This window comes from Quercus lobata, chromosome 3, assembly GCF_001633185.2.
Source record: "Quercus lobata isolate SW786 chromosome 3, ValleyOak3.0 Primary Assembly, whole genome shotgun sequence".
Lineage (NCBI taxonomy): Eukaryota > Viridiplantae > Streptophyta > Magnoliopsida > Fagales > Fagaceae > Quercus > Quercus lobata.
Window position 1 is genome coordinate 60,639,718 of NC_044906.1, and position 26,976 is coordinate 60,666,693.

General features: G+C 31.5%; 1 protein-coding gene across 2 annotated transcripts; it reads right to left on the bottom strand.

Moving 5' to 3' along the window:
• Nucleotides 1-1,393: 1,393 nt before the first annotated feature.
• Nucleotides 1,394-15,888, bottom strand: LOC115982609 (protein BONZAI 3-like). 2 transcript variants are annotated; one of them, XM_031105252.1, is made up of 16 exons: nt 15,370-15,888; nt 10,188-10,235; nt 8,785-8,933; nt 8,618-8,666; nt 7,643-7,699; nt 5,967-6,146; nt 5,738-5,872; nt 5,561-5,622; nt 5,343-5,439; nt 5,134-5,248; nt 4,926-5,002; nt 4,163-4,300; nt 3,263-3,427; nt 2,973-3,086; nt 2,743-2,839; nt 1,394-2,131 (listed from the first exon to the last, which is right to left on the bottom strand). In XM_031105252.1, the coding sequence occupies exons 1-16, from the start codon at nt 15,535-15,537 to the stop codon at nt 2,013-2,015; spliced, it is 1,770 nt and encodes a 589-aa protein (XP_030961112.1). In that variant the 5' UTR covers nt 15,538-15,888; the 3' UTR covers nt 1,394-2,012. The 2 variants fall into 2 exon arrangements, with proteins under 2 accessions (XP_030961112.1, XP_030961113.1); XM_031105253.1 differs by lacking the exon at nt 10,188-10,235.
• Between the last annotated feature and the right edge of the window lie 11,088 nt (nt 15,889-26,976).

Sequence of the window (26,976 nt, forward strand, 5' to 3'; positions counted from 1 at the left end):
GAAAATACCTGAAACCCAGGCATAGGATCTAAATACGCCTAGCTCTAGAACTAGTGAATTACAGTTGTTTGCACATTGGGATTTTGTCACTTACCCCACTAGGATTAGTCTGAAACCTCTATCTTATCTTATTCTGCAAAGGTCTTCAGTCATAGTCAGGTTTCTAGTGAAACAGTGGACTTCAGCTATGGGTGCAACAATTTTCTTCTTAAATATAAACCGCATTTTAATCATAATCAGATCTAGAATCTTTCTCTAGGAAAGTTATCTAGGCTTGTAACTTGGTACTGCTTATTTGCATAAACAGCTTGATAATATGGTCATTAATCACTTGTGCTAAGCACATGAAAGAATCAGTTAAAAAGCTCTTCCTACTTATAGCAGTGTCCTATTTTTGCTGAAGATCACCTAATTTCATGCAATTAGGACCTCTTCTGTATTGTTTCAAGATGTAATTTATATTTAGACAGAGATGGAAAGCACAGGCTACACATTTACACGAACAGGAGGATTATTATAGGACTTCAAAAATAGGACCTCTGCACCCAGATAAATACTAGAAAAGATGCAGTAAATGAAAATTTTAAGAAATAATATACATAAATTGCCTATCCGAATCTTTTTAAGATTGTAATCAAAGAAGTCAGATAATTTTAACATTGGCAAGGAGATAAATTATTGCATGGATCATCTTTGAATAACGAAGAAGAAACCATGAAAAGGATATAAGTTAAAAGGGTGGTGCTCAAAGCATGGTGCTTTTAACTAGCTGTCTAGAAGGAATCGTACAATTTATTTGTAATTTTCCTTGATTCTGAAAATTTGATATATATTATGGAATGTTAATTGTACTAATTTTCTTATTATATAAGCATATCGATTCAAACAAGAAATTAAAATATACATCAAGGTTCTAACATAATCCATTACCAACCAAAATCCATAATCAACTATATACATCACAAAATTTAACACTTTAACAGCTCTAAAACTCCTTACACCCAACTCAAAAGTCACTCAAGAATTCCAAATTTTCAAACCCTACCCAAAATATTTGGATAATATCCAAACCCTACCCAATTACCTTCTACCCATTATGAACTAGGTATTACCTAGAATAATTGGATTGGGTAGGGTTGGATATCCATTACCCAATGGGTATGGCCATCCCTACTTTGCCCAAACCATGATCCAGTGACATATTATCATATTTACGTGTAAGAGTATTCACATCAAGTGGCACTCAAGAGAGTCATCCCATGGTAGACATTCTGGAATTCACAAAACATTTGAAATCATTCAAAAAAGAATCCTTTAAATTCTTTGTAATATAAAAATTGAAGCATTTCTAAAAACATAATAATACAATGTAACAAGGCTTTTTGGAGGAATGTCACTATACAACGCTCACACAACACAAATAGTGAAATACTTCAACAGCAGTACATTATTCCTTTTGTTAACAGCTTCCCAATTTGATATTGATTTAATGTAAAATTTTTGTACTCCTCATAATGTAGTGAACCTAGATCCTTATTTAGGGCCAAAAACTGCTACACCAAAAATTATCGCCAGATCACATACACGTGAGCCCACAACGTGACAACACCTTCCTTACGGATGGGTGCTACAAATCCTTGTGAGAGTTCTACTCCATGGGACTAGCATGTAGACCAAAAGACACTTTCTCCTTGCAAAACTAACTTCTTTTTCATTGCTTTGTTTACTTAAAACATAGGTTGAACTTGAATAAAGTTTAAATTCTACCTATACAAGATAAAGATTTTTTTTTTTTTTTTTTGGGTTAAAAAATCTGTACATTTTCTTTTAGGATGATATAAAGAAATTCTTTCAGGAAATTCAACTTGTTAGTGGTTCATACCTAAAAAATTTGTTTATAGAGAGCTCCTCTAAGGTAAGTTAACTTGTGATTGGTTCAGACCTAAATTTTTTTCAATTGATGTGAGCAAAATCAGCATATTTATAAATCTTGTGTACTTGGTAAATGTTAGTCAAGTAGAAGTTGAGGCTGCATGGAGAGGGCTTGGCTTGATATCTCTACTCCGCATGTATGTCAAAAACTGTCCAGGTAGCTCTTCCAATAGAGCCTGAACCACAGAAATCTGCCCACCTGTACAAACCACAACTAATTTGTTAGATGAAACACAATGAAGAAGCTCAGGCCAAATAAAGAACAAGTACAAGAAGTTGAAAAAATAAGGATATGATCAATTCCAATTGATAAAACAGATAATAGAATCAAACAGATGATAAAAAAAGTCAAGAGGGAAGATCATAGAAATGGTTTAAAGGTTGCAAGGGAGCCAAGCAGTTTTAGAATTTGTAGGGCTTGGTCAAGCTTGGTCCGGTCAGGCTTAGCAAATCAGCTTGCGGAGCGCACATTTGCACTAGATTAAAACCATGATCTCATTTTCTAACTATAACATGTCTAATGAGTACAGACAATCTAGCCAAAAATTGTGGATCAAAACAACAATGGCAACGGCAATCCGTGCAACGTTTTTGTTAAACACAGTTTCGAAGTTCACACACACCCTTTTGTCCTTCCATCACCCCACCGATCAATAGTTATTTGACTGGCAGAACTAACCAAATGTTCATTCCATTTTTTCTAGAATAATTATCTAACTGGGATAGTTTTGAATACAAAATTACAGTTAGTGGATTCTTTTAGATATAACCACAAAAATTTTGTACAGACAAGTGCCATTATGTACTCACTATGCACATCTCGCATTGGAACAAACTGCACGATGTCACGTGTAGCCACACGACCCGTAGAGCTCTCTAACCGTCTTCCATTGTCAGCATCAAGAACCTGCCCAAAAATTAAGATACATTACAGTCATTCAAGCGAAAATTCTAAAAGCTAAAATTCCACCATTTTTACTGGATAATTAAAATAATGCATAAAAGGGTATAAAAGACATCAACTTAGGAAAACATTATACCTCCATTTCTCTAAAATCTGCACCTCCCACTCCAACAATAAGGATAGATAGAGGCAAATCGGATGCCCTGACCAGAGCATCTTTTGTTTCTTGCAGGTCTGTAACGACTCCATCCTAGAAAGATGACAATTTTTATTGAAAAATTAATTTAAAGAGGCATCAAATAAAGGCAAAATTCTCTTTAGGAGAGCTTTGTGTATAAATCATGTGTACATAAAGTGTCTCATCTGCTTCAATAAAAATAGTAATTTATCACAAACAAAATAAATTTGATTCAACATTCTCTTTACCGTTATAATGAGCAAGACAAAGTATTTGCTGCTGTTGTATGAGATGGATTGGCCAGCAATTTGTGCAGCTGTGTTAATCACTGGGCCAAATAAAGTAGGTCCTGCCAAGGCAACATTATGGATAGCCCTTGCATAAGCAGCCATGATGCCTTCAACTCCTTCAACCTATTAATAAATAAAATAATTTGATTAATTCATCTATTAAAAAGAAAGAAACAAAGAAAGAAACTGGATGTTACATAAGAGTATGAAATGCAGTGTTTAGAAATATATGAACAACTTATACTCAATAGTTATTAACTTACAAAGAATGATATGAATCCTATGGTACCATTTACTTGTAATCCTTTACAACAGACATTTAATCTTATGATGCAAACCATATAATGTTCCAAATTTTATTAGGTGAGATAACTCAAATCTATTTAATTTGCACCGTTCTCATGGACTTCTTTTTAAGGGCATCTGAGACTTTCTCAAACCTTTTGATGATAAAATTAATGTATTTGGGGATTTTGAATGTATTTTTGTTTGTTGTAAATAGGGTTCAGAACCTTTCATGTTTGGTTGAAAATGTTTGTGATTTAGAGGTAATAGAAGAAGGTAAAACATCAATGGTGACAGACCTAGGTTTCAAATGCTATTCAACAAAATTATAAATAAATAATTAATTATATTTGAGAAAAAGAAAGGAAATATGAGATAATAACAGTAAGAATAAGAAGACATGGATAAGCATAGATTTCACTTTTATAAAAATTTAGGGGTTTCCAATAAAAATTGCAAGAGGATTACAGAGAAAGAGAGAGAGTTGTGTGAAAACAGTTAGGCAATATGCCAGCCAAGTCGGATTCTTCAAAGATTAAACAAACAAAGCATTACAAAGTCAGCTCCTCTCACCTCAAAGGCACCTGTACTTCCATTCAAGTTAAAACAATGTGATGTGGTACCATCAATTGTTCTTCCTCCAAAGCCCCAAGCAGGAAAGCGCCTATTGGAATCATAAAACTGAATGACCTCCCCAACCTCCATTATAGCCTGCAAGTTTTCTTAATTTAGCATACAATGACTTCATCAATCAATGAAGATTTATTTTAAGTATATGCAAACAGAAGAACCCTAACAAAAATTTCAAAACAAAGAAACTTTTTTTACACAATCCACAATCTCAAACATGTTCCATGTATGGTTTTTTTTTTTTTTTAATTTCTCTAACATGTTCTGTGTTTAGTTGAGAGTAAAAGAACCTGCAACCTTGATATGAAAAACAAGTTGCTTGATCATATTGAGTCATGACAAACAAAAGATAGCTGCTTGATCATATAGACATTGCTATCAACAAATTCAATGTAAAAGTTATTTTTTCTTTCCCAGGTTGTTTTTGTGCACCTCTTTTTGGACCAATTCAATGTAAAAGCTATTTTTCCTTGTTCTACAAGCAATTTACAGGTTATTTTGTGTCTTTTCTTCTTCTTTTGGCGTGTGTTAGGAAAATATAACTCATGAACCCATATAGGATTAAAACTGTATGGGGGGGTGTGCGGGGGAAGGATCTGTTGTATCTAATGTTTAGAAAAAAAAAAAAAAAAAAAATACACACACACACACAAGACAAAGAAAAGCAACAACCCTATTGAGAGCACTAGAGGATGCACAGTCTTACCCGTTGATAAGAATTCAACCGGCCAGAAGGATCAATGTAGTGTAAAGAATCTGGATTCCAAGGATTTCCATTTGAGGCTAAAGAAAGAGATATTGAACATTCAAAGCATAAATCAGTCATCAACCAAAACATTTTGAACTAGGAAAAAGAGAACCCAAAAAATAAAATAAAAAACTATATAACTCCCCTAGAATGGGATATATTTTACCTGTAAAGTCAACAGCAACCATAAAGTTAAGCTCAAATCCACTGGAAATGTAATCCAGAAAACTGTACTGTTGCTTTTCACAAAATTGATCCACAAACAGTTGTCCCTTCAAAACCTATATTGATAAATTAGTAAGTAATGTAAAAATTTAAACAAAAAAATTAACATGAAGTATTTAAAAAAATATAAATGCAAGTATGAATAAGTACCTTCTCATGACCATGATGAGAAGATGGCAAGGTGAGATTTGCACCACTTCTTTCTATATGAAGTTTTTCCAAGTCTGCCATAGACTTCTGGAGCTTACTGATGAGGTAATTTTAAAATAAATACCTTTTTTTAGTACCAGAGACTAAATTGTGAAAACTGAAAAGTGAAAATAAACAAAAACTAAAACTAATCCGGACAACAATAAATTTTAGCTTACCCAATAAGCACATGATTGCCACTACTATTGAAATCAAAGCACTCGATAATTAATGGGTTATCCTGTAGCAAGTGAAATTGCATATGCCATGTGAGTCTTCATTAATTATCAAAATTACAAAACATCCTATAACCATAATCTAATAGGAAACCAAGAATCAAAAATCGACAAGCATACCTTACTTCCAAACTGCTGTATGCTCAGGCATAGGGGTTTCCAAATTGGATTCAAATTGTCCTTCACCACTTCAGTTTTGCATATTGGAACAGAGCCTCCACTCTCAACAATTCTAGATATTCTTAAGAAAGGATCCTAAAATAAATGAAGAAACTTAAGAAACAAACACAATCAAGAATATGTATGCTTAAACAAGAAATTTTAAGGTATCTGCTTTGTGAATACATACACTTTTAGAGAATAGGTCCTTGTTATCCAAGTGGGAACAATGGACTACCATCTCAACACAACTCCTCGAAGAAACTGTTTCCTCTGCATGGATAGTGAGTGCCCCTAAGTTCCTTAAGCTCGTATGCCCATTTTTGTTATTGAGATTTAGGGTTAAACTCTGAGTTTGTTTAGCCACTATCTGCCATGAAAATAGAAAGAGAGAAAATGGATGAAAAACAAACACCAAAGTTTAGTACATGTTGACCAAATCATTCTAAAAGAATTTAAGCCACTAGTTACATTTGAAACATAATTTTTAGGGGAAATTACACTTTGCCCACCTGTAGTTTGCCCGAAAAACACTTTGCTTATCTGTGGTTTAAAAATTGACACTTTACCCACCTGAAGTTAGCTCCGTTTGTTCCCGTTACCCACCTCAATTAAAAATAAGGATAAATATGTCTCTCTCCTCTCAAAACATTAAAAAAAAAAAAAAAAAAAAAAAAAAAAAAAACTAAAAAATCAAGGGAAAAGAAATCTAAAAGCTAGGTTTTGTAAAAATTAAAACTTAACTTTTACATCTTCTTTTCATGTATCAACTTTTAGATTTCTATTTTAACACATTAAAAATTGAATTGAACAATTTTTGGAAAAGAGTGTACTCCACAACACTGGATGTTGAGCCATCAGTTTCTATTCCCATTGAAAGACACCATCAAAAATACCACTTAATCTTTCTTCAGAATCTGCATTCCCAAAGCCCAAGAGCTCAATGTCTTCAGAAAATTCCTGACCACCATCCCCTCCAAATAGCCTCAACTGAGTGGACAATTCCTTCTCATGTCTAAATTCGTCCAATGACCAGCTTCTTGTCCTTGTCAGCGTGACTGTGAGTTGGTAACATGTGGAGCTATGGAGCTACTTCCAATTTTACATCTCTCAAAGGTCAATACTCTAATGCACTTTGAATTGAACAATTTTATACCAAGTGCTACTGTTTCATTCTTTGCTGCCTTGAGTGCCTTCTCTATCTTTCACTCCCCTTATTTTTCCCAGCTTAATAAATTAAATAAAAGTCCTATTTCTAATTTTCTATCACCATTAATACTATAAAATACACTCTCCCTCTCCAAGACATTTTTTTTAGTATTCAATAAAATTAAGTAATACAATACATTTTTGTTAAAATAGAAAATTTAAAAGTTGATACATGAAAAAAAGATGTAAAATTTAGATTTTAATTTGTACAAAACCTAGCTTTTAGATCACATTTTCCCTTGATTTTTTAGTTTTTCAATGTTTTGAGAAGAGAGAGAAATAAAAGGGTAACAAAAATAAAAATTTACCCTTGTTTTTAACTGAGGTGGGTAACAGGAGACAAACGGAACTAACCTCAGGTGGGTAAAGTGTTAATTTTTAAATCACAGGTAGGCAAAGTGTTTTTCGAGCAAACCATAGGTGGGCAAAGTTTAATTTCCCCTAATTTTTAACTGCATCAGTGGCAATCTAAACTATGATGCACAAAATCTTAAAATAACATTATAGTGAAGTGGCTCTCACATTTGTCTTTCTACCCTTGAAATTTTTAAGAATAAAACACTCAAAATTAACACAAACTTTTACTCAAATTGCACCAGCACGATATATATGCTTTATATAATTTCAATGAGCCCAACTGAACCCAAGGCGATATACCTCAGATAGAACACAAGTAGCCTCACCAAGAAAGTCTTGATCATTCAATTTTAGCGTCTGCAAGGCAACAGAAATAAACTTTTAAAATAAAGACTTCATCATCAACTAAATTTGTTAGATTATTCTAGATGAAATGATAACAAATTAAAAATATAATCCTTATGAGTTACCTTCTTTGCTCACATCTGAATATGGTTTAAATTGTCACGATCTTTCAAAAGTATCAATTAATTCATAATTGATATGGTTAACCAATCAAATTTGGTTTTTTGTCAAAAAAATTTGCATTCCATGCTTTGTACAGTTACCAAAATTACAACCATGGAGTAAAAGATTATTAAGAAAATTATAAACATCACCAATATTACATGGAGGGCTTTAGAGTTTAAACTAAATTGCCCTTTACTTTCATTTCTTATTTGTTATATTACTTTTTTCCTGTATCATGGCCAAATTGACAGAAGCAACAAATCTAGTTTAATTATTTTTGAAAGAGCTAAATGCAACACACTAAAAAAAAAAGTTTCATAATAATTTCCAGCAAGTGATTTCCCATACAATTACACCATGCATAGTCACATGTATAGCTACTATCAAAATAATTTTTTCCTGAGATTATTTAAGACATATCACACAATTGGCATCAAACATTTGTTTATAATTGTTCACTAATTACTTTTATTTCCACTTCAATGTTTTTCACCATGTATTGACAATTTTAGTGCTTAGTATACCTACAATTTATAGTGTGATCTAGTCAAATCAATACACATTTCACATATTACAAATGTTGATAAGAGTTTTATCTTGCGAAGTGCAATATTTAGAACTTAAAGATTGGCAGAAATGCAACAAGAACACTGAGCATGTACACTTTTTTGTGTGTAATTTATTAACAATGCAAATAATTGAACATAAGCTACAAAACATGAATTAAAATAATAAATACTTAAAAGAGCTAAAACTAATATATACCTTCACAAGTACATTATGATATTTTGAATCCACATCATATACATGAAATCTGGCGCCAAGAAAAATAAAGGCAAACACAAGCCATCCAGTTAAATTAGAAAATCACTTATAGTAAAACAGGATTATCTACACAAAGATAAGCACTTAAAGAAATTTGTAAAGCTTACACCAATGGCTGCACAATCTCGAACTGGAATGCAACTGTAACTTTTTCTATCCATGCAGGATTCAAACTATTCAATACAACCTCAGTGCGACCTAACTCCTCTAGTTTTCCATCTCTTTTCTTTGCATACACCACAGCCATTGGATCACTCTGAATGAAATAAAGTATATTTTAGCAAAAAGCATAGTAAGACAAGCCTGATCATGACATGCATGCACGTCACATAAACAAACTGCTGTGGATTGACAAATTCAAGACCCTCAAATATATGAGAATCATTATCAGAAACAGCCAACATAACAGTTCAGCTTGTTACATATCCAAGAGTATACAAAGAAGTGCTTGTCTGACATAAACACTACTTATGGCACGTGTAATTTTGACATATCCCAAGTAGGAACCAAGGACTACAAGTCATACCCATAGCACAACTCACCCATTTTTACAGGGTTTGAGAGAAGTGATTGGTAGGCAGCCTTATCCCCATTTTTTTGGAGAGCCCGATTCCCTGACTCAAACCCATGAATGCTAGTAAGTTTACATCTGTTATTTAGTGATAGGTAGCTGTACCCAACACCATACTCCCACCCTAGCAATAGGCCGATGATTTGTTTTAAAGCATTTTGCATGTGTTATTTATTAAGCTTGCATATCCTTACTAGCTTAGTTTGATTGGTAAACTAAAAAAATGAAAGAGAAAATTTCTCACTTTAGTAGGTGAGTTGTTGTCCTTGACTATCAAAAGGTGTAACAAGTTTAGCTCGAAACAAGTATGTAATGTGTCTTTCTTTTACTTTTAGGTAATAGGCTATTATTGCTTGTCTCGTTTTGTTTTAGAATGTAGTGTGTAATTTTAGTCTTTCATGTATACTATCTAAGGCTTGGCATTGATTGCAGGAGTATGAAAATGCAAGTGAAATAATAAGCAAGAGTAGAAGTGAAGAGCGATGCGGTGTGTGTAGCAAAGGATATGTACTGTTTTAATTATCAATAAAACTCCTCTTTAATTGAGAACTCCATTGTGTATTTTGCTTGAGTGTGGTGAGACTTATTATGAAGTACTTGATAAGATACTTTCTTCCTAAGTGCAAAATTTATTATTCTGACAAATCTACCCCAACAAGAAATCTCATTTAGATAATAACTTCCCAAACTGTCACATATTAGAAATTTGAAGGGAAGATGAAAACAAAGAAGCTCAAATTTCATACTAAAACGAAAGGAGGTTGGATAGTGTTTGGATGACATTTTCATTGGCATATTTCTGTTTAAAAATAAGCTGGAATTTTAAGCTAAAACAAACAAAGCCATAGTAAATTACCAAAATATTAGCAAATTGGAAAATTATAGTATACCCTTAATAAACTCACTATCAAATGTGGTTATAGGTATAGAGAGGAATACCTTTGAGGTGATGTCACGGTCAAGCAAGTTAGATGCAGATAGAGATAACTACAACATAAAATTGAAACACAAGAATGCATGAATACATAATGAGAAACCAAAAAGGGGCAAACCACATAGAATAATATGAAAAGTCATGAAAAAAAGAAGAGCCATTAATGTAGATTGAATAACAATTCCAATGGTAATGTACACAAGACTAATGTCCTATCTTGAGTTAAATTATATAAGACAGTATTACTGCTTCGGAGCTTTATAAAATGCCACCCATATATAGTGAAAGGGTGAACCAACGAACTCCACAATACCCATCTGTTAGAGATGAAAAAAAGGTAGGACAACTCATCCTTTTCGAAAATAGAGGACTTCAATTACTTAAACCTAAATTAAGATAAAATTTCTTTTGATTGACAAGTTACACGCACCCAATTGGTCCTAAACCAACAATCTTATCCTCTATCCCATTCTTATGAAAGAGGGAAATGTCATTTGAGCCAAAACTCATTGGACTAAAATGAGATTAATACTTTTACTCTTGTATGTTAAAATGCAAAATAGTTGCTTCACAGAGCTTCTTTAGTGTCCAAGTTTACTAATATTTCATAAATATATAGCTTGATTAGCAATTTGCACCACAACATCAAATTTATGAAGTTAGTTACTAATTGAAGTAGATAATTAAAAGACCATCATAAGTCGCTTTTAGGTTTCATGAATTGGCTAGCAATTTTGACATGATAATTATATATACAAGGAAAATTCCAAACTGTTGACCCCAATAGGACTTGCAACAAAGTACACATCAATAAGAAAAATCAAATAAAAGCATCTAGTGGTCCTGAATATAAGCAAATGAATATAGATATACATTTTTCTACACCAAAATAAAAAGAATTTTGAATCAATGGTTTTGTCTAATGTTCCATTCTTAAATTGGAACCAACAAATGGGAATCTTGCTAGTGTTCCCCTTGGGGGATCATTTTGTAGTGCAACTTTTAGGAGGAGGTCAGGTGGGCTCATTGATGTGGACCTTGGTGGCAACAAGTTACTAACCATACAAAGCATGCAGACACCTACATTTTCAAAAAACCTAACATTCATAGAGAAAAGGTTCCTTGTTGTGAAGCATTGGAACTTGGTGGAAGCCCTACTACACAATCAATTCTCAAATTCTGAGAAATTGTTCATTGGCCAAACAGTGCACTGCATATTGATCACCATATTAAGAACAAAATACAAAGTCAACATTGCCCTGCATGTCCTACATGGTCCACTTATTAAGATAAACTAAGAGCTTGAAAAGAACTAAGGGAAATGAAACTTTTAACACCATTGAAATAGTACAAATCTCCTCCACTATGCAATGATAATTAATTTATCAAATATGTCTTTGTACACAAAACAGTCAAATGAATAAAAAAAACTGTCATTTTGTTTTAAGTCCAACAACGGAGATTCCAAAAATCTTTTAAGATCAAGTTAAATCCTTGGATTTATTTAAGCAACAACTATAGCAACAAAAGTAGCATCACTAGTGAACTTTTCCTGAACAATAAATATTTTAATTATAATAAAGATTAACCATATTTATGTTATTATTGTTCTCAATACTATTGTTTTCAAAGAAACATCGATTGTAATAATCAGGTAACATGTGTGTGTGTATACATACATACATACATATATATATATATATATATAATTCCTCAATCAAATAACTCTTGTCATGAAATCAAAGACCAAGATCTAGAGCTAGAATCCAATGTAGTTTCTCCCAAAGAATTGTCACACTCTTTTAAATGCAACTTTTATTACTCTCATTCCTAAAAAACATGCGGCTAATGAGATTGGAGATTTTCGGCCCATTAGTTTGGTTGGAGGGGTTTATAAAATTATTGCTAAAGTCTTGGCTAATCGTCTCCGCTCGGTGATGGGGGATTTAATCTCAGCTTCTCAGAATGCTTTTGTGAGGGACAGACAAATCCTTGACCCTGTTCTTATTGCTAATGAATGTCTTGACAGTAGATTGAAGTCTGGGATGCCGGGGCTGATTTGTAAGTTGGATGTTGAGAAGGCCTTTGACCATGTAAACTGGAATTTTCTGCTGCAGATGTTAGAAAGAAGTGGTTTCTCTACCAAATGGAGACAATGGATTCTCTTTTGTCTATCCTCTGTCCGTTTCTCCATCTTGATTAATGGCCCTCCTTGTGGGTTCTTTGGTAGCACTAGAGGCTTGAGGCAAGGTGATCCGTTGTCTCCTTTGTTGTTTGTCTTGGTGATGGAAGCTCTTGGAAGAATGTTGGATAAAGCTGTTCATGAAGGTCGCATGTCAAGTTTCAGTGTGGGTAACTTGGAGGGAAGATCCAAGGCGGTGTCTCATCTCCTTTTTGCGGATGATACTCTAATCTTTTGTGAGGCTGATTTAGATCAGATTTTGATTCTTCGTATGATTCTTATCTAGTTTGAGGCGGTGTCAGGCCTAAAGATTAACCTAGGCAAGTCAGAATTGGTTCTAGTTGGGGTAGTCAATCATATAGACCTTTTCTTGGTTGTTCTTGGCTGCAAGCAGGGCTCTCTCCCAATGAAATATCTTGGTCTTCCTTTGGGTGCTAAATTCAAGGATAAGACTATTTGGAATCCAATTCCGGAGAAAATGGAGAGGAGATTGGCGGGTTGGAAATGCTTATATTTATCCAAGGGAGGTAGAGTCACCCTAATCAAAAGCACCCTTTCTAATTTACCCACTTATTTTCTATCTCTATTTCCTATTCCTGCTAGTGTGGCTAACCGAATTGAGAGGCTCCAACGGAATTTCTTATGGGGCAGTTTTGGAGATGATCCTAAAATTCATTTGGTTAAATGGGCTACTGTTTGTTCTCCTATTTCTTCGGGTGGCTTAGGGATAAGGAAGATTAGACTCTTCAATGAAACTTTGCTTGGAAAGTGGCTTTGGAGATTCGGGATTGAGGAAGATGCCCTTTGGAGGCAAGTGATAGAAATAAAATATGGATGTATGTGGGGGGGCTGGTGTACCAGAGCTATGAATGGCCCTTATGGTGTTGGTTTATGGAAAAACATCCATCAGGGATGGCCTTCCTTCTCTCGCCATATTTTATATGATATTGGTGATGGGTCTAGAGTGAAGTTTTGGCAGGACCGGTGGTGTGCAGAGACTTCTCTTGCTATTAGATATCCGGACTTGTTCAGATTTTGCAGGAATAAGGATGCTAGTGTGGCTGAGCTTATGATGTCCACCAATGGTGTCCGCTTTTGGGATGTGAGATTCGTTAGGGTGTGCATGCTCGGGATCTAGAGGCTATGTCTGATTTCTTGGAAACCATTTATGGTTCTTCTATAAGGGGGCTAGGTGAGGATAAAATGTGTTGGATTCCTAGCAAAGTTAAGGGTTTCTTGGTTAGTGATTATTATAGAATTTTAGCTGGCTCCGCCTTCTTTGGTTTTCCTTGGAAAAGTATTTGGAAGCAGAAGATTTCCTCTAGAGTTGCTTTCTTTGTTTGGACTGCTGCCTTAGGGAAATGCTTGACGATTGATAATTTACGTAAAAGGAAGGTATGGATTTTGGATTGGTGCTACATGTGTAAAAGAAATGGTGAATCGATTGACCATCTATTCCTTCATTGTCCTTTTGCTTCGGATCTATGGTCTATGGTTTTGGGTCTTTTTGGAGTTTCTTGGGTTATGCCACACTCTGTTTTGGGGCTGCTGCGTTGTTGGCAAGGCAGCTTTGGTCGTCATCGAAATGGTTTTATTTGGTCTATCATTCCTCATTGCTTATTGTGGTGCCTTTGGAGGGAGAGGAATAGTAGATGTTTTGAAGATTCTGAGAGATCTATTCCGGACCTCAAGCTTCTCTTTTTTAGAACTTTAAGGGATTGGTTGTTTGCTTTGCAAAATAAATCTTTCCCTTCTTTTATTGTTTTCCTAGACTCTTGCAATTTTTGTATTTGATTTCCTCTCCCTTGTTCACTTCCGGTGCACTTGGGTGTTCCTTTTTATCAATATATCTTATTACTTATCAAAAAAAAAAAAGTATGAGACTTTCATCCTAAGTAATCCCCAGGATGCATCTTTCAGGACATGCCAAAGCAATGTCTCATGCTCTAATTCACTGTGGAATTAACCATTATTCAAGATACTTGTGTCTAAAGTTCTACTTGTGTGCCTTGTTTTATTCATTGTATTTCCTCACTTATTTTTCAATGAAGTTATTAACTTATCAAAAAATAAAAAAAGATAAATGTATCAAAAGTATAGACTGTATAGTATATCAAAATTTCAGTCCGCCTACAATTTGTAGGAAATTATAAACAATCTCAACCCCTGTAATTTTTTTTTCAGCATCCAAAGTCCAAGCTGTAATAGCAATTCCCATAAAAAATAATTATAACATCATACTATAATAATTGGTCCCATTGGCTTCTTTTTCTTAAAAAGAAGTACGATTGTAATCTTCACGTCCAGAACTTTTTCTCAACAACCAAACAGAACAATAAGGAACCTCAAAAAATAATTATAATAAGCCATATATGTAAAAAATGTATTTGAAAAAGAGGAATAGATAATTCCCAAATCAACAAAGCAATAAATTCATATATATAAAAGTAGTACCAGCAAGCACTAATACAGTAAACATTAAAATCGACAAAGTTACAAACATAAGGCACACTAAAATCTTAAAAAAAAAAAAAAAAATTCTGGGAGTTTGACCCAATGTGGGGATTAGGAAAACACGAGTAATTCTTTGATATTCCAAGAACATGATGAATGATACTCCCTTCTCTCACAATCATGATAAGGTCCACTCATTAAATTCATATTAAGGTTCCTCATGAATGTGAAAGGAAAGAGCACGATTTCACCGTACTCCGGACCAAGTATTTTCCGAGTGAACATTAAAATTGACACAGTTTACATACAAAACAAAACTAAAAAAAGACCCAAAATTTTGAATGACTATAGGAATTGACCGAGTTGGACTGACTTTTGACCCAAATTGGGGTACAGAATAAAGAGTAACACAACCCGTACGCATACAAAATATGGTTTTGTGTGTTTATGTAATGGAAATTTTGATATAGTTATACATATAAAAGCATAACGAAATAATGAAAAAGTTTCTGGCTTTGTCTTTTTTGTACTTTGCATTTGACATATATTACCTCGATTTGAGTGAAGAGAGGCTGAATGCCACGAGACCTGAAGAAGAACTCAACGGCGTCGTTGTGTCCGCCATTGTTGTTGTTGGTGGTGGCAATACTGTTGGGCCTCTGTTGGGCCCCACCCACTGCTTGCTTGCCTCCCTCCACATCGGAAAAGCAATTCCCCATTCTTTCTTTCTTTCTCTCTCTCTGAAACTGACTGAAACTAAGAAATCTTATTACGCGTTTGGATGTAACAGACGTAACAGATAAAACGTGATTTGATGAAGTTTCTCCGACCCCGATTGTGAATTGTGGATTGTTATGTAATCTCGATATATATAGAGAGAGAGTATAGGGAAGAACCGTGTTTTTCTCTTGTTTTGATTAGAAACTTTGGAGGGAATTCAACAAGGAGTTTCGTTGCAAAAGCCAACATGGATTGAAGCTTCGAAGTTTCTTTTCTGTTGAATTCAAATGGTCTTAAGATCCGAACCATGAACTTATCAATTCCATTCCACGCGTGTTCCCAATACAGGGGAACTTTAGTTTCGTGAGCTTTTATTTTTCAACCCTTTTGCTTATTTAATTGGCATTAAAGTTACAGTACTTAAAGGTTTTTTTTTTTTTTTTTTAAGTAACCGGGTTGTGTTTTTTTTCTTTTAAATATTGATTTAAGCTAACATTTATATTATTATACTGATATAATAAATTTCATAATATTTTTAAAATTATTGATGTATTAATTTCTTATAAGTTGAAATAAAATAATAAAATATGAGACTGTAACCAATCACAATTAAAAATAAATATTTTTAAAAAATATTACAACATTTATTATTATCACAATATTTTTACAATTTTTGAGATCTCAGTTTTTTATAAATCAAATAAAAAAATGCTAAGTCCACAACATTTTAGCATAATTTCTACCGTGATTAAAGTTTTTTTTTTTACCAGTAATCAGTTTGTATTTTTTTCTTTTAAATATTTATATAAACTGGCATATATATTGTTATACTTACACAACAAATTTCACAATATTTTCACAATAACTGAGGTATCAATTTCTACAAATCGAAATTAAACAAAAAAAAAAAACTGTGACCAACCACAATTGAAAATAAATGTTTTGAAAAAAATGTTACAACACTTATTGTTATCACAATATTTTTACAATTGTTAAGATCTCAGTTTCTTATATATCAAATAAAAAAAACGCTAAATATACAACATTTTAACATTAATTTCACAATAAATCATAAGTAAGCTATTATTGATGGATAGCACTGGAGCTATAGTGCTTTTAGTATATTCAACTAGCACCGTAGCTACAATGCCTAAAGTTTTTTTTTTTTCCTAGTAATTGGTTTGTATTTTTTTTCTTTGAAATATTTATGTAAGCTGACATATATATTATTATACTGACACAACAAATTTCATAATATTTTCACAATTATTGATGTGTCAATTTCTTACAAGTCGAAATAAAATATGAGCCTGTGACTAACCACAACTAAAAATAAATGTTTTGAAAAAATGTTACAACAATTATTATTAACACAATATTTTCACAATTGTTGAAATCTCAGTTTCTTATAGATCAAATAAAAAAAATGCTAAGTCCACAATATTTTAACATTAATTTCTACCGTGACTAAAGTTTTTTTTTTTTTGCCCAGTAATCGGTTTGTGTTTTTTTTTTCTTTTAAATATTTATGTAAGCTGACATATATATTATTATATTGGCACAACAAATTTCACAATATTTTTACAAATATTGAAATATCAATTTCTTACAAGTCGAAATAAAATAATAAAATATGAGACTGTGACCAATCATAATTGAAAATAAATGTTTTGAGAATAACAATAACAATGTTATCAGTTTAAAACCAATAATAACTTGTCATTTAGAATTTGTTCTAAAAATATTATGAATGTAGCATTTCTCTCAAATAAAATAAAAAATATATCTATTCAGATCCTAAAAATGAAGATATTGTGAAAATATTATGATATTTTGTTATATTCTTAGACTATTTTTTTAATATAGTCAAATTAGGTGAGCCAAAATTCACAGTTTCACACACAAAATCTATATTAATTTTCTCACTACTAGGGCAGCACGTGCGGCCAACACTAGTTAGATAAAACAATTGTGATATAATATGTGTGTAAAAGTTAATATATAATATGAATCTCATTTGTTTAGCAAAAAGAAAATATGAATCTCATTTTGCTCCTTCCAATACAAGTAAAATTATTGAATACTCATAGAGTACCATAAATATGTACTTCTTCCTCTACCACAAATGTGTACTCTGAGATCCACCATAATTTTCCCATGAATTGTGGATCTCACCATAAATTTAATTAGTGTAACCCATAATTATGTGAAAGGGAAAAAACGCATTTATAATACTTCATGAGTACTCAATAATTACCCCCAATACAAATATAATTTTTCATTCCAATTAATTAACCAAAACTACAAATCACCCGTCTATTACATCTTATTTTAAATTTTCATGACGTTCCATTCATTTCAATCTATTCCACTAAATTCTATCATGTATTATGCTTTTGGTCCATATGTAACAAATTGTTATTTTTTTTCCTAAACCAATTTTTTATTGCTTCACTCATATATAACATTTTATTATTATTTTATTTTAACAAATGAGTTTTTTTTTTTTTCTCTACTCACATATGACAGTTTTTTATTCATTAATATATTTTTCTTTACTTACATATGACATTTTATATATATATTTATATTATGTAACTATGATATTAATTAAGAATGTGCATTATTTGACTTTGAATTAATAATTTGATATGATATAATATCATGTGATCCAGGCTTAGGTATATAAATTTCATAACATATATAATACCATTTGATTTTGAAACAATACATTGAAATAGGCTAGCATCAAGATGTTTAGTTCCAATGGACAAATCAAAATGGTCCTAAATGATATTCAAAACATTCTTAATACTAGCGTTACTACTTAAATAGAATAAAGTTTCAATATCCTTTCTTAATTATTCTTTTTTTTTTTTTTTGAGAAAAATTATTTATATCTTGTTAATGGTCCAATCTCTCATATTTAGTGTTCTGTCTTTGTATATATGGTAATGTGTAGGATGACAATCAGACTAGGTGGGATCAGAAATTCAGAATCAGATCATGGATTTTCCATTACCACCTCGTATTTTTTTTATGATGGGAAAGGTTAATGTGGGATTGGAGAAGGGTAGTGTGCATGATGGAAGTATTTATTATCCCTAATTAATTATAGAGGTGGTTTTTTATTTATTTATTTATTTATTTATAAGTAGGTGACTGTTATTGATAAGATACGAATGAGGGAAAAAAAATGAAAAGGAAATGAATGGAATGAGTATCGTGTGTCTAAAAGATTTTTTTTTTTTTTTAGAATGACGTGTCTTAAAGATGACAGTAGAATATATAAAAGAATTTAATTGTAAATAGAACATATATAAAAACATTAAATTACATATATATATATATATATATGTATGAACAAAACTTAGATACAACTCCTTAGATACAGTAGCTTAGGTTCACCTCTTGAAATTAAGCCACCAGTGAAATTTATAAAAAAAGAAAAAAAAAGAAAAAGAAATGCAAACGGCGTTGAAATTGTACACATCTTTCTTTCTTCTTCTTCCTTTTTGCCTAACCCGCAAGAAAATCCAATGGCTTCACAGTTTAGATCTCTCAAACTTCTCACCCCAATTTCAGAAACACCCGATGGGTTCAGGACTTCTCATCAAAATCAAGCAAAAGAAGGACAAAGGGGCTGGAAATTTTTGCTGAGGACAATCATAAACAAGGCTAGCTCTTGCTATTGTCAACCATCAACTGCTATTGCTTTCAAGAAACTGTAATATGATTCAAGCCCTCATACACTATGATTTACGGAAGCTATTTGCATAGAAGATTTTGCTGTTCATGCAATTATGTCTAGCTTTAATCTTCTTCAATCCATATCTATTAAAATATAAAAATTAACCCTAAACCAACACTCTGTTAAGATTTGGAGTTTTCTAAGAGAGGTTATTCTTCTATAGGCAGAGGCGCAGAGCATTGAGATGTCTTTTGAAGAAACAATAAAGATCAATAGAGCCACTTAAAGGGAAGGAGCAATCCAAAAAGGTCATTAGTTGGTATAGAGCTCCAAATCCCATTTGAAGCCATTGAGTTCTTATGAGATTTTTTTGAGAGATCTAAAGCCATCGATGCTTCTAAGATTGATGGTGAGAAGTTTGAGAGATCTAAAGCCATCGATGCTTGTAAGATTGAGGGTGAGAAGTTTGAGAGATCTGAAGCGTAAACCATTGGGTTTGCCACGGGTCAAAGGAGAAAAAAGAAAGAGCATTTTTAATGTCATTTATTTTATTTTTTTAACTTGACAAGTGGCTTAATTTCAAAAGGGAAATCTAAGGTGCTGTATCTAAGTTTTGTTATATATATATATATATGTCCACTCATGCTGAGGTGGGGGAAGACAAGGCGGGTCACGCGGCAAAACCCATCCACGCCATGCCTTTTTTTGAGACAAGAAAATTTCGCAGGAGGTAAGTTTAGGTCAAGCAAGGCGAAAAATTTGACATTCCTAGTACATTTTCATATCTGGAAAAGATTATGTTTTCTCTATTTTAAGTAATAATTATAGATTTATATCCAATTTAATACTCTTTCTAACTTTTATTTTATTTTTTTAAGAAAAAAATACTCTTTTTAATTAAAATAAAAGTTAGTATATGTTATGTATTCAACTTTGTGTGTGTATATATATCCACACAAAAAACTTTGATTGATAAGCCAATCAAGATAAACCTTTAAAAAATTGAAATAATTAATTTAGTCTTATAGATGCTAATGTTAGACTATGATTTTAGGATATTTTACTTAACTCAGCTTATATTTTCTTCTTACTATTATTTGTAAAAAAAAGCAACATAAAGGTGATAGGTAAGACACTTAATATATAATATTTATAAAACTGAGTGAAATTATATATATAAATCTAAGGATATTTTTGAGAGAATAATATATATATATATATATATATGTATGTAAAAGGTTCTTAAAAATAAACCTAATGTAGCACATTCCTAAAAATCTTATCAAATTTCTTATCAAACTAAGAGTGTGTTTGGATACCGCTTATTTTGTCTAAAACTGAAAACTTATTGCTGTTAACAATAATAAATAAATAAAATTAGGTTACTATTCACTTCCCCAAACACTATTTATTTGCCTTAATGCACTGTTCATGTCCCATGAATAGTGCAAGAGGCACTGATAAAAAAAAAAAAAAAAAGGCAAAACTGTAAACGTGGATGCTGGACATGAGATCCAAACGATTACTAAATGTGGATATACTTACATATTCTTGGACATTTAGGTTCTGTACCACATTCCCATTAATTTAGATACCATGGACAAGAAGTATCTCATGCAAATTTTATTTGTTATACATCTATTTGATGATGGGAGTCCAATTAACGGTATATTACATGTAATCTATATATATAATTATAGGTGAAGTTGAAAGAGATTCAAATTAGAATTCCAAAATAAAGTTTTAATTTTGCGCTATGTGTCCTAAATTATTTATTCTTAAAGAGTTTTATTTCTTAATTTTAGAATCAAATGTGGGATCACATTATAAATATTCATCCAAGTGAGTTATTAAGTACAAAAACCAAGGAATCTAGAATAAATGAATCATTAAAAAAAAAAAAAAAAAGTGCTTCATAATAATAATTAAAAAAAAACATGAACAATTTACATTTTATACCAAATAATATCCTTACAAAATTTATTTAAGAATTAACAAAATATAAAAATTACTATCAATTATATATATAGGAATTATATTATGCATCTTATTGTATATTTTTAAGTATATTCATGCATACGCATGGGGTTACAAGCTAGTACCAATAAAGACAAAAGTTTATCAAGTGTATTAATAGTTAATACCACTGGTTCTATTGGAATTTGTTGTTTATAACATTTTAATTAAGCTCAAAAACTATGAGAGCTATGTGTTATCTAACTGCAACTTTGGTTAGGTTAATTTGGGTTGGTATGATATCAACCTCAAAGCTAACCAGCTTAATATTAGGGTGATTGATTCTTGTTTCCTTTACCTAATTAAAACCTAAATGAACTCATATAGTATTAAGAATTGAATTCCAACTCAATCTGTGTTGTTTTTGGCCAACAAATTGGTTTGTATTCAATTAAAATTTCAAGGTTTTAGGATTTTTCTCACACTAAATCTAAAGTGGATAACCTAAACCCACTCACTCTTGTTTTTCTGTTATATATATATATATATATATATATATATAGAGAGAGAGAGAGAGAGAGAGAGAGAGAGAGAGAGAGGTTGGGTTCAAGTTATATTTAGTATAACTTTAAACAATGTCACACCTCCATTAACTTGTTATTAAGTTCATATTTTGAAAATCCAATCATTGAATTACATGTTTTTTATGTTCTTAACATATATGCCAATTTTCATGTCAATCAAATATTGTTGGGTTTTTAAATTCCTATAAACCAGATTGTTTATCCTAATTAATTAACCAAGTGAATACTTAGGTTTATTATTCAGATTTAGGTTAAAATAATAAAGTCATATCATGTAAAGTAACGAAAATAAAGAATATAATGATATGATCACCCAAGAAAACCAAACCAGTAAAAAATCTGGGGAGGATTTAACCTAGCTATCCTTAAGATAGAAAGCAAATTCACTAGAAAGAATTAAAGTTTACAATAAGACTTAAACCACAAATATCCTATTATTACTACACGTAAAACTTACTACCACGAACCCATGATAGCCCCGAGTCCATGAACTACTTATTTCCTTTGCCTTTACAACATAAGCACCCACACTTGTAACTTTGAGATTCCATTCAAAGGTTCAGCAACACAAACTCTCCTATTTGTGACTCCAAGACTACCCTTGAAGGTTTAAATCTTCAACTATTGTTGATCTTCATGTAGCAACTTTCAGATCTATCGGTTCTAAAGATATGAGTGATATCTAGTAGTGACTTTGATAGAGGAAGGCATAGAACCTTTTAGATCTCACAAAAGCACCGCCAAAGTTATAATAAAATGTGCCTAGGTTTTCCTTTATATACTAGAAGAAGTAGATCTAAAACCCTAATCCTTTTTGGGCTTGAACCACTATTGGACTGAACTTAAAATTCTGCAGATTCATCGGTCGAGCCTGTCTTTTTATCGGTCAAACTAGGCAGATTCTGAACTCTTTTTTCTGCAACTTGTATATTCTTGAATCTTGACTTGTAACACCTTGAGCATTGTCTAATAATACCTATAGATTCTAGGATCTATATCTAGACAAGTTTGTGTTCACGGTTTGCCAATTGTTCTAAACTTTTGGAACCTAACAGATATAATTTACCATTCGATCCATAAATTCATCTTTTATACATTATTTTAAATTTCAAAAACTTGAATTTAAACAATTGTTCGATAATATGACTATTAATCTTTGATCATTTTTAAATTTTGTAAACATGGAGAATATACGAAGATAATGTAATCCAGTAGTGAATTTATCAAAATTCACATCTAATTAAAAAATATTAGATGGTGTAACATTGTTTAGAATTACACTAAGTATGACTGGAACCCAACCATATATATATATATATATGAATGAGGAATTCCACAACCTTGAAATTCCACATAGAAATGGTTTATAAATCTAATTTGATTTGCTGTGAACTTCCTCTAGCGTTGAATGTTTGGATCCAAGTTATCAAAATCGTAATTTAGAATCTTACATTCCTCAAAACAACTCAAAAATCGCTTTAAAATAGTTGGAAAATTATGGTTCCAGGAACACTAGCACGCAATAGATTTTTCAAGATATATGAACAAGCCCTGAAGAATATTTGTTAGAATTGGCCCCTTCAAATGAAATTGACTAGCCCCTCAAGTCTCCTTTTGTTAGTCTTTCTCCATCTCTCCTTGTATTTTTTACTTACCTTATCACTCATAGTGAAAGTGTTCCTTAATCTTTCCACTCCTCCATTTCTTCTCTTATTTCCTTTTTCATTTCTATTAACCTTAATTTCTATTTATTTATATTATGGTTGCTGATTTTTTTTTCTTCCTTTTATTTATTAATTCAATTGATAGTCTATATTTTTGTTTTTATTTAGTATTTCATACTAACATACTAAAACAACCATATATAAGTAAGATTTGGAATGACAGACACATCTAGTTAGATTAGATGCATAAATCTTCATAGACTAATATATAGTACCACTGATCTTATTTGAAAAATCTCATCATACACATGTCAAAACTAACAAATTTGTCTTTGTGTTTGACATTTGGAGAAGCAAATATTGAAGTTGATGTTTGAAAATTATTTAGTGCAGCGATGAGTGGGTCATACATATATACATAGATACACACATATGACAATAATAATAATAACAATGATAATAAGATCACAAATGAGATGAAATCATGAAAGTTAAAAAATTCATGGAGGTGCGGAAGATGAAGAAAATGACTAGGACTCCAATTTGGGCTTCTTGAAGGTGGAGAATTATCATCTTTGCTTTACCATTAAAAAACTCGTAATTAAGGTGTGAAGTTGTAGTCCAAGTAAAAATTTGCGTAAGAAGTCTTTGGTACAATAGTACAAGTACTATTAGTCAATATCTCTAACGAGTAACAACCAAAATTCAGTTAATAACCTTATAAAAAAAAAAAAATGGTTTGTAAAATTGACATAAAGTAACAAACATATTTTGTGCGTGTGTAGATATATAGGGTCCAGTTAATATATGCCCTTATGACATATATTAATTATCCATTTTAGAAAAGTTTTTATGAAAAATTGAAAAATCTGTAAAAAAAAAATAGTTAATCACTTTTCATAAAAAATTTTCTAAAATAGTTTACTAATATATGCCTTAAGAGCACGCATTAGTAAAACTCAATAAACATATATATACACACATTTACAGATGGATGTAAATAGGTACATAATATAAATGAATTCCAACCCTATAAAGAAGTTTCTTAGTAATGATCGTATCCCATTAGAGATTCTAGACAGTCTTCGAATAAAAGTTTTCCAAATGTCTTTTTTGATTGTCCCTTTTTTTTAATGAATTTAAAAGTCATACTTTTAGCTAGCAAGATAGCATTAGATTTGCATGTAAGTTTACGTGAGTGGAATTTGGACCTGAAGAGACAAATCAATTGAGTGAACAAATAATATAACAAATAATTAAAGACTTTAAAGTCCCAAAAGAAAAAAGTCCCTTTTTCTTTTCTATGAGTCATTCTATATCATTTTTGAGTTAAATAAATGCAAAATTCCCTAAAGAAAGAAGATACCAAAGGGAATTTGGCCTTGACTCCAATAACTACAACGAGATTTACATTTCATTATTAGATACCGTGTTGAATTCATTGCTAATTAAGTTTTCGAAATAACAACATTAGTTTTCTATAATGGTCAAAAATTCTAATAGCTGGAATTCTTGAGAAAAATATAGAAGGAGATCAGAAAATGTAAAATCTTCTCAAAGTTTGGTTAATTGTAAACAGAAATTTTAGTTTGAGGGGCTGAATTGCGAATTACATATTCATATATACATAAATTTATACAGCTCTCTCTGTCTATATATAAACTTTAATGAGTATATAAAAATTGTCTACTTTGCCATCAATATGTACAAAAGTGTACTACTGTTATTTATTTGTAATTTTTTAAAATCTCTCATTTTTGGAGTAATATCACACCCAACATTAAATATCCTCTTTTTTTTTTTCATTCAACATTTTTAGTCTAAATCAAGCAATGGAAAAAAAATTGGACACTTAGTAACAACAATAACAATAAAATACATAGTCCCAAATTGAAAAAAAAAAAAAATTATAAATGTGTGTATATGTGCACATGCAAGACAAGATTTCTTTTTAAGTATTGTTACCCCTAACATTACATTTCCATAGTGTAGGTTTTTTTTTTTTTTTTTTTTTTTTTTTTTTTCATTTAATATCTTCTGACTAAATTGAGAAATAATTTAAAATTTAACCAAAAAAAATGAAAAGACTTAGTCCCAAATAAAATAAGATAACTCTAAGAGAAAATTACTTTTATTAAAAACGTATTATTTGAACTCAACAACCAAAACTTACCAACGAAGAAAGGAAAGAACTGAAAACAAGCAGTACTTTTTTTTTGTTATAAAGTGGATATATAGTTTGTTGCTATTAACAACTCTTTTTTTTTTTTTTTTTTTTTGGAACCCAACTATTAGCTGTTCAATTATTTTTTGTAGGGCCTGCTCTTATTTTTTGGAGAGGCAGGCCAACTACTGATTTTAAAGTCTAATATTTTTATTAAAAATTGCAAAATATACACACATTACGAAGTTTTAAAAATTATTTTTTGGGGGGCAGGGAGGGGGGCATTGCTAAGTGTAGCTCGGCCCCTAAATTTAAGGGACTTCATGGTAAAGTTAGAACAAAACTCTTGCATGAAAAAATTTGGCATAACCATGAAGCTTACCAGACGTTTGATGTACTTGCATGGATGCATGCATGGCTATATCCAGCAAGGAACTGGTAAGGGGAAGGAGTAAAGGTAATGACAAAGAAAGTTATAACTAATTCAGCAGAGGCAACTGAGGCATAAGCACTTAGTAAATGCCGAGAAAGAAGAGGGAAACCAAGTTTTATTTGAGGGAGATGATAAGATATATGTGCTTTCCACGTAATTCTTTGCATGTCTCCTCTGATCTCTTTCCTTATGCTTCCATTTCTTTTCACTGTTTTTCTCCTTCACCTTTAATTTTAACACTATCAAAAAAACACTTATGGAAGTGGGAAGAGATCCTGTTCAACAAGTCATGAGTTTGGAACAGTGAGGAGAGTGAATGATATTGGAGGCTTTTTGTCATCATTCTTTGTCAGCAAGATGTCTTCACTCTTCGGTTGAGTTAGTACGTTGAGACAGAAATAAAATGGGACTATCTATTGGCTAGGCAGTTGCTAGCTTTTCAAGGACGACTGGTTAATATATTAAAAGTTTTAGAATAGGAATACAACACAACAACAGCTAAGCCTTGGTCCCAAATATTTTGCATGAACCTATGACAAATTAATTTGTTAGGGTTGATTACATTTTTTTCTCTACTGTTCTATGTATTATATTTTATTACTTCTACTAATTTTATCTGGAAATTATATATGCTTTGACAACTAGATAGCAGATTAAAAGTGGCAAGCTTATTAGTTTTATATATATATATATATATATATAGTGTATTAATAATATATGTAATTCACTAAGTAGCGATCCACGTACCATCAACTTATATAAAATATAAATACTAGCTATTCTCATAATATTTTATAAAAAAATTTAGATATATTTTTAAAAATTGAGTAAAAAGATCTTAGAGTTTGGATTAGTTAGCTGTAAATTGATCCCATATGTCCTACTATCAATTTTGTATTGTTAACCACGAGGTAGAATTATTCAAATTGACTCATTTAACATGGAG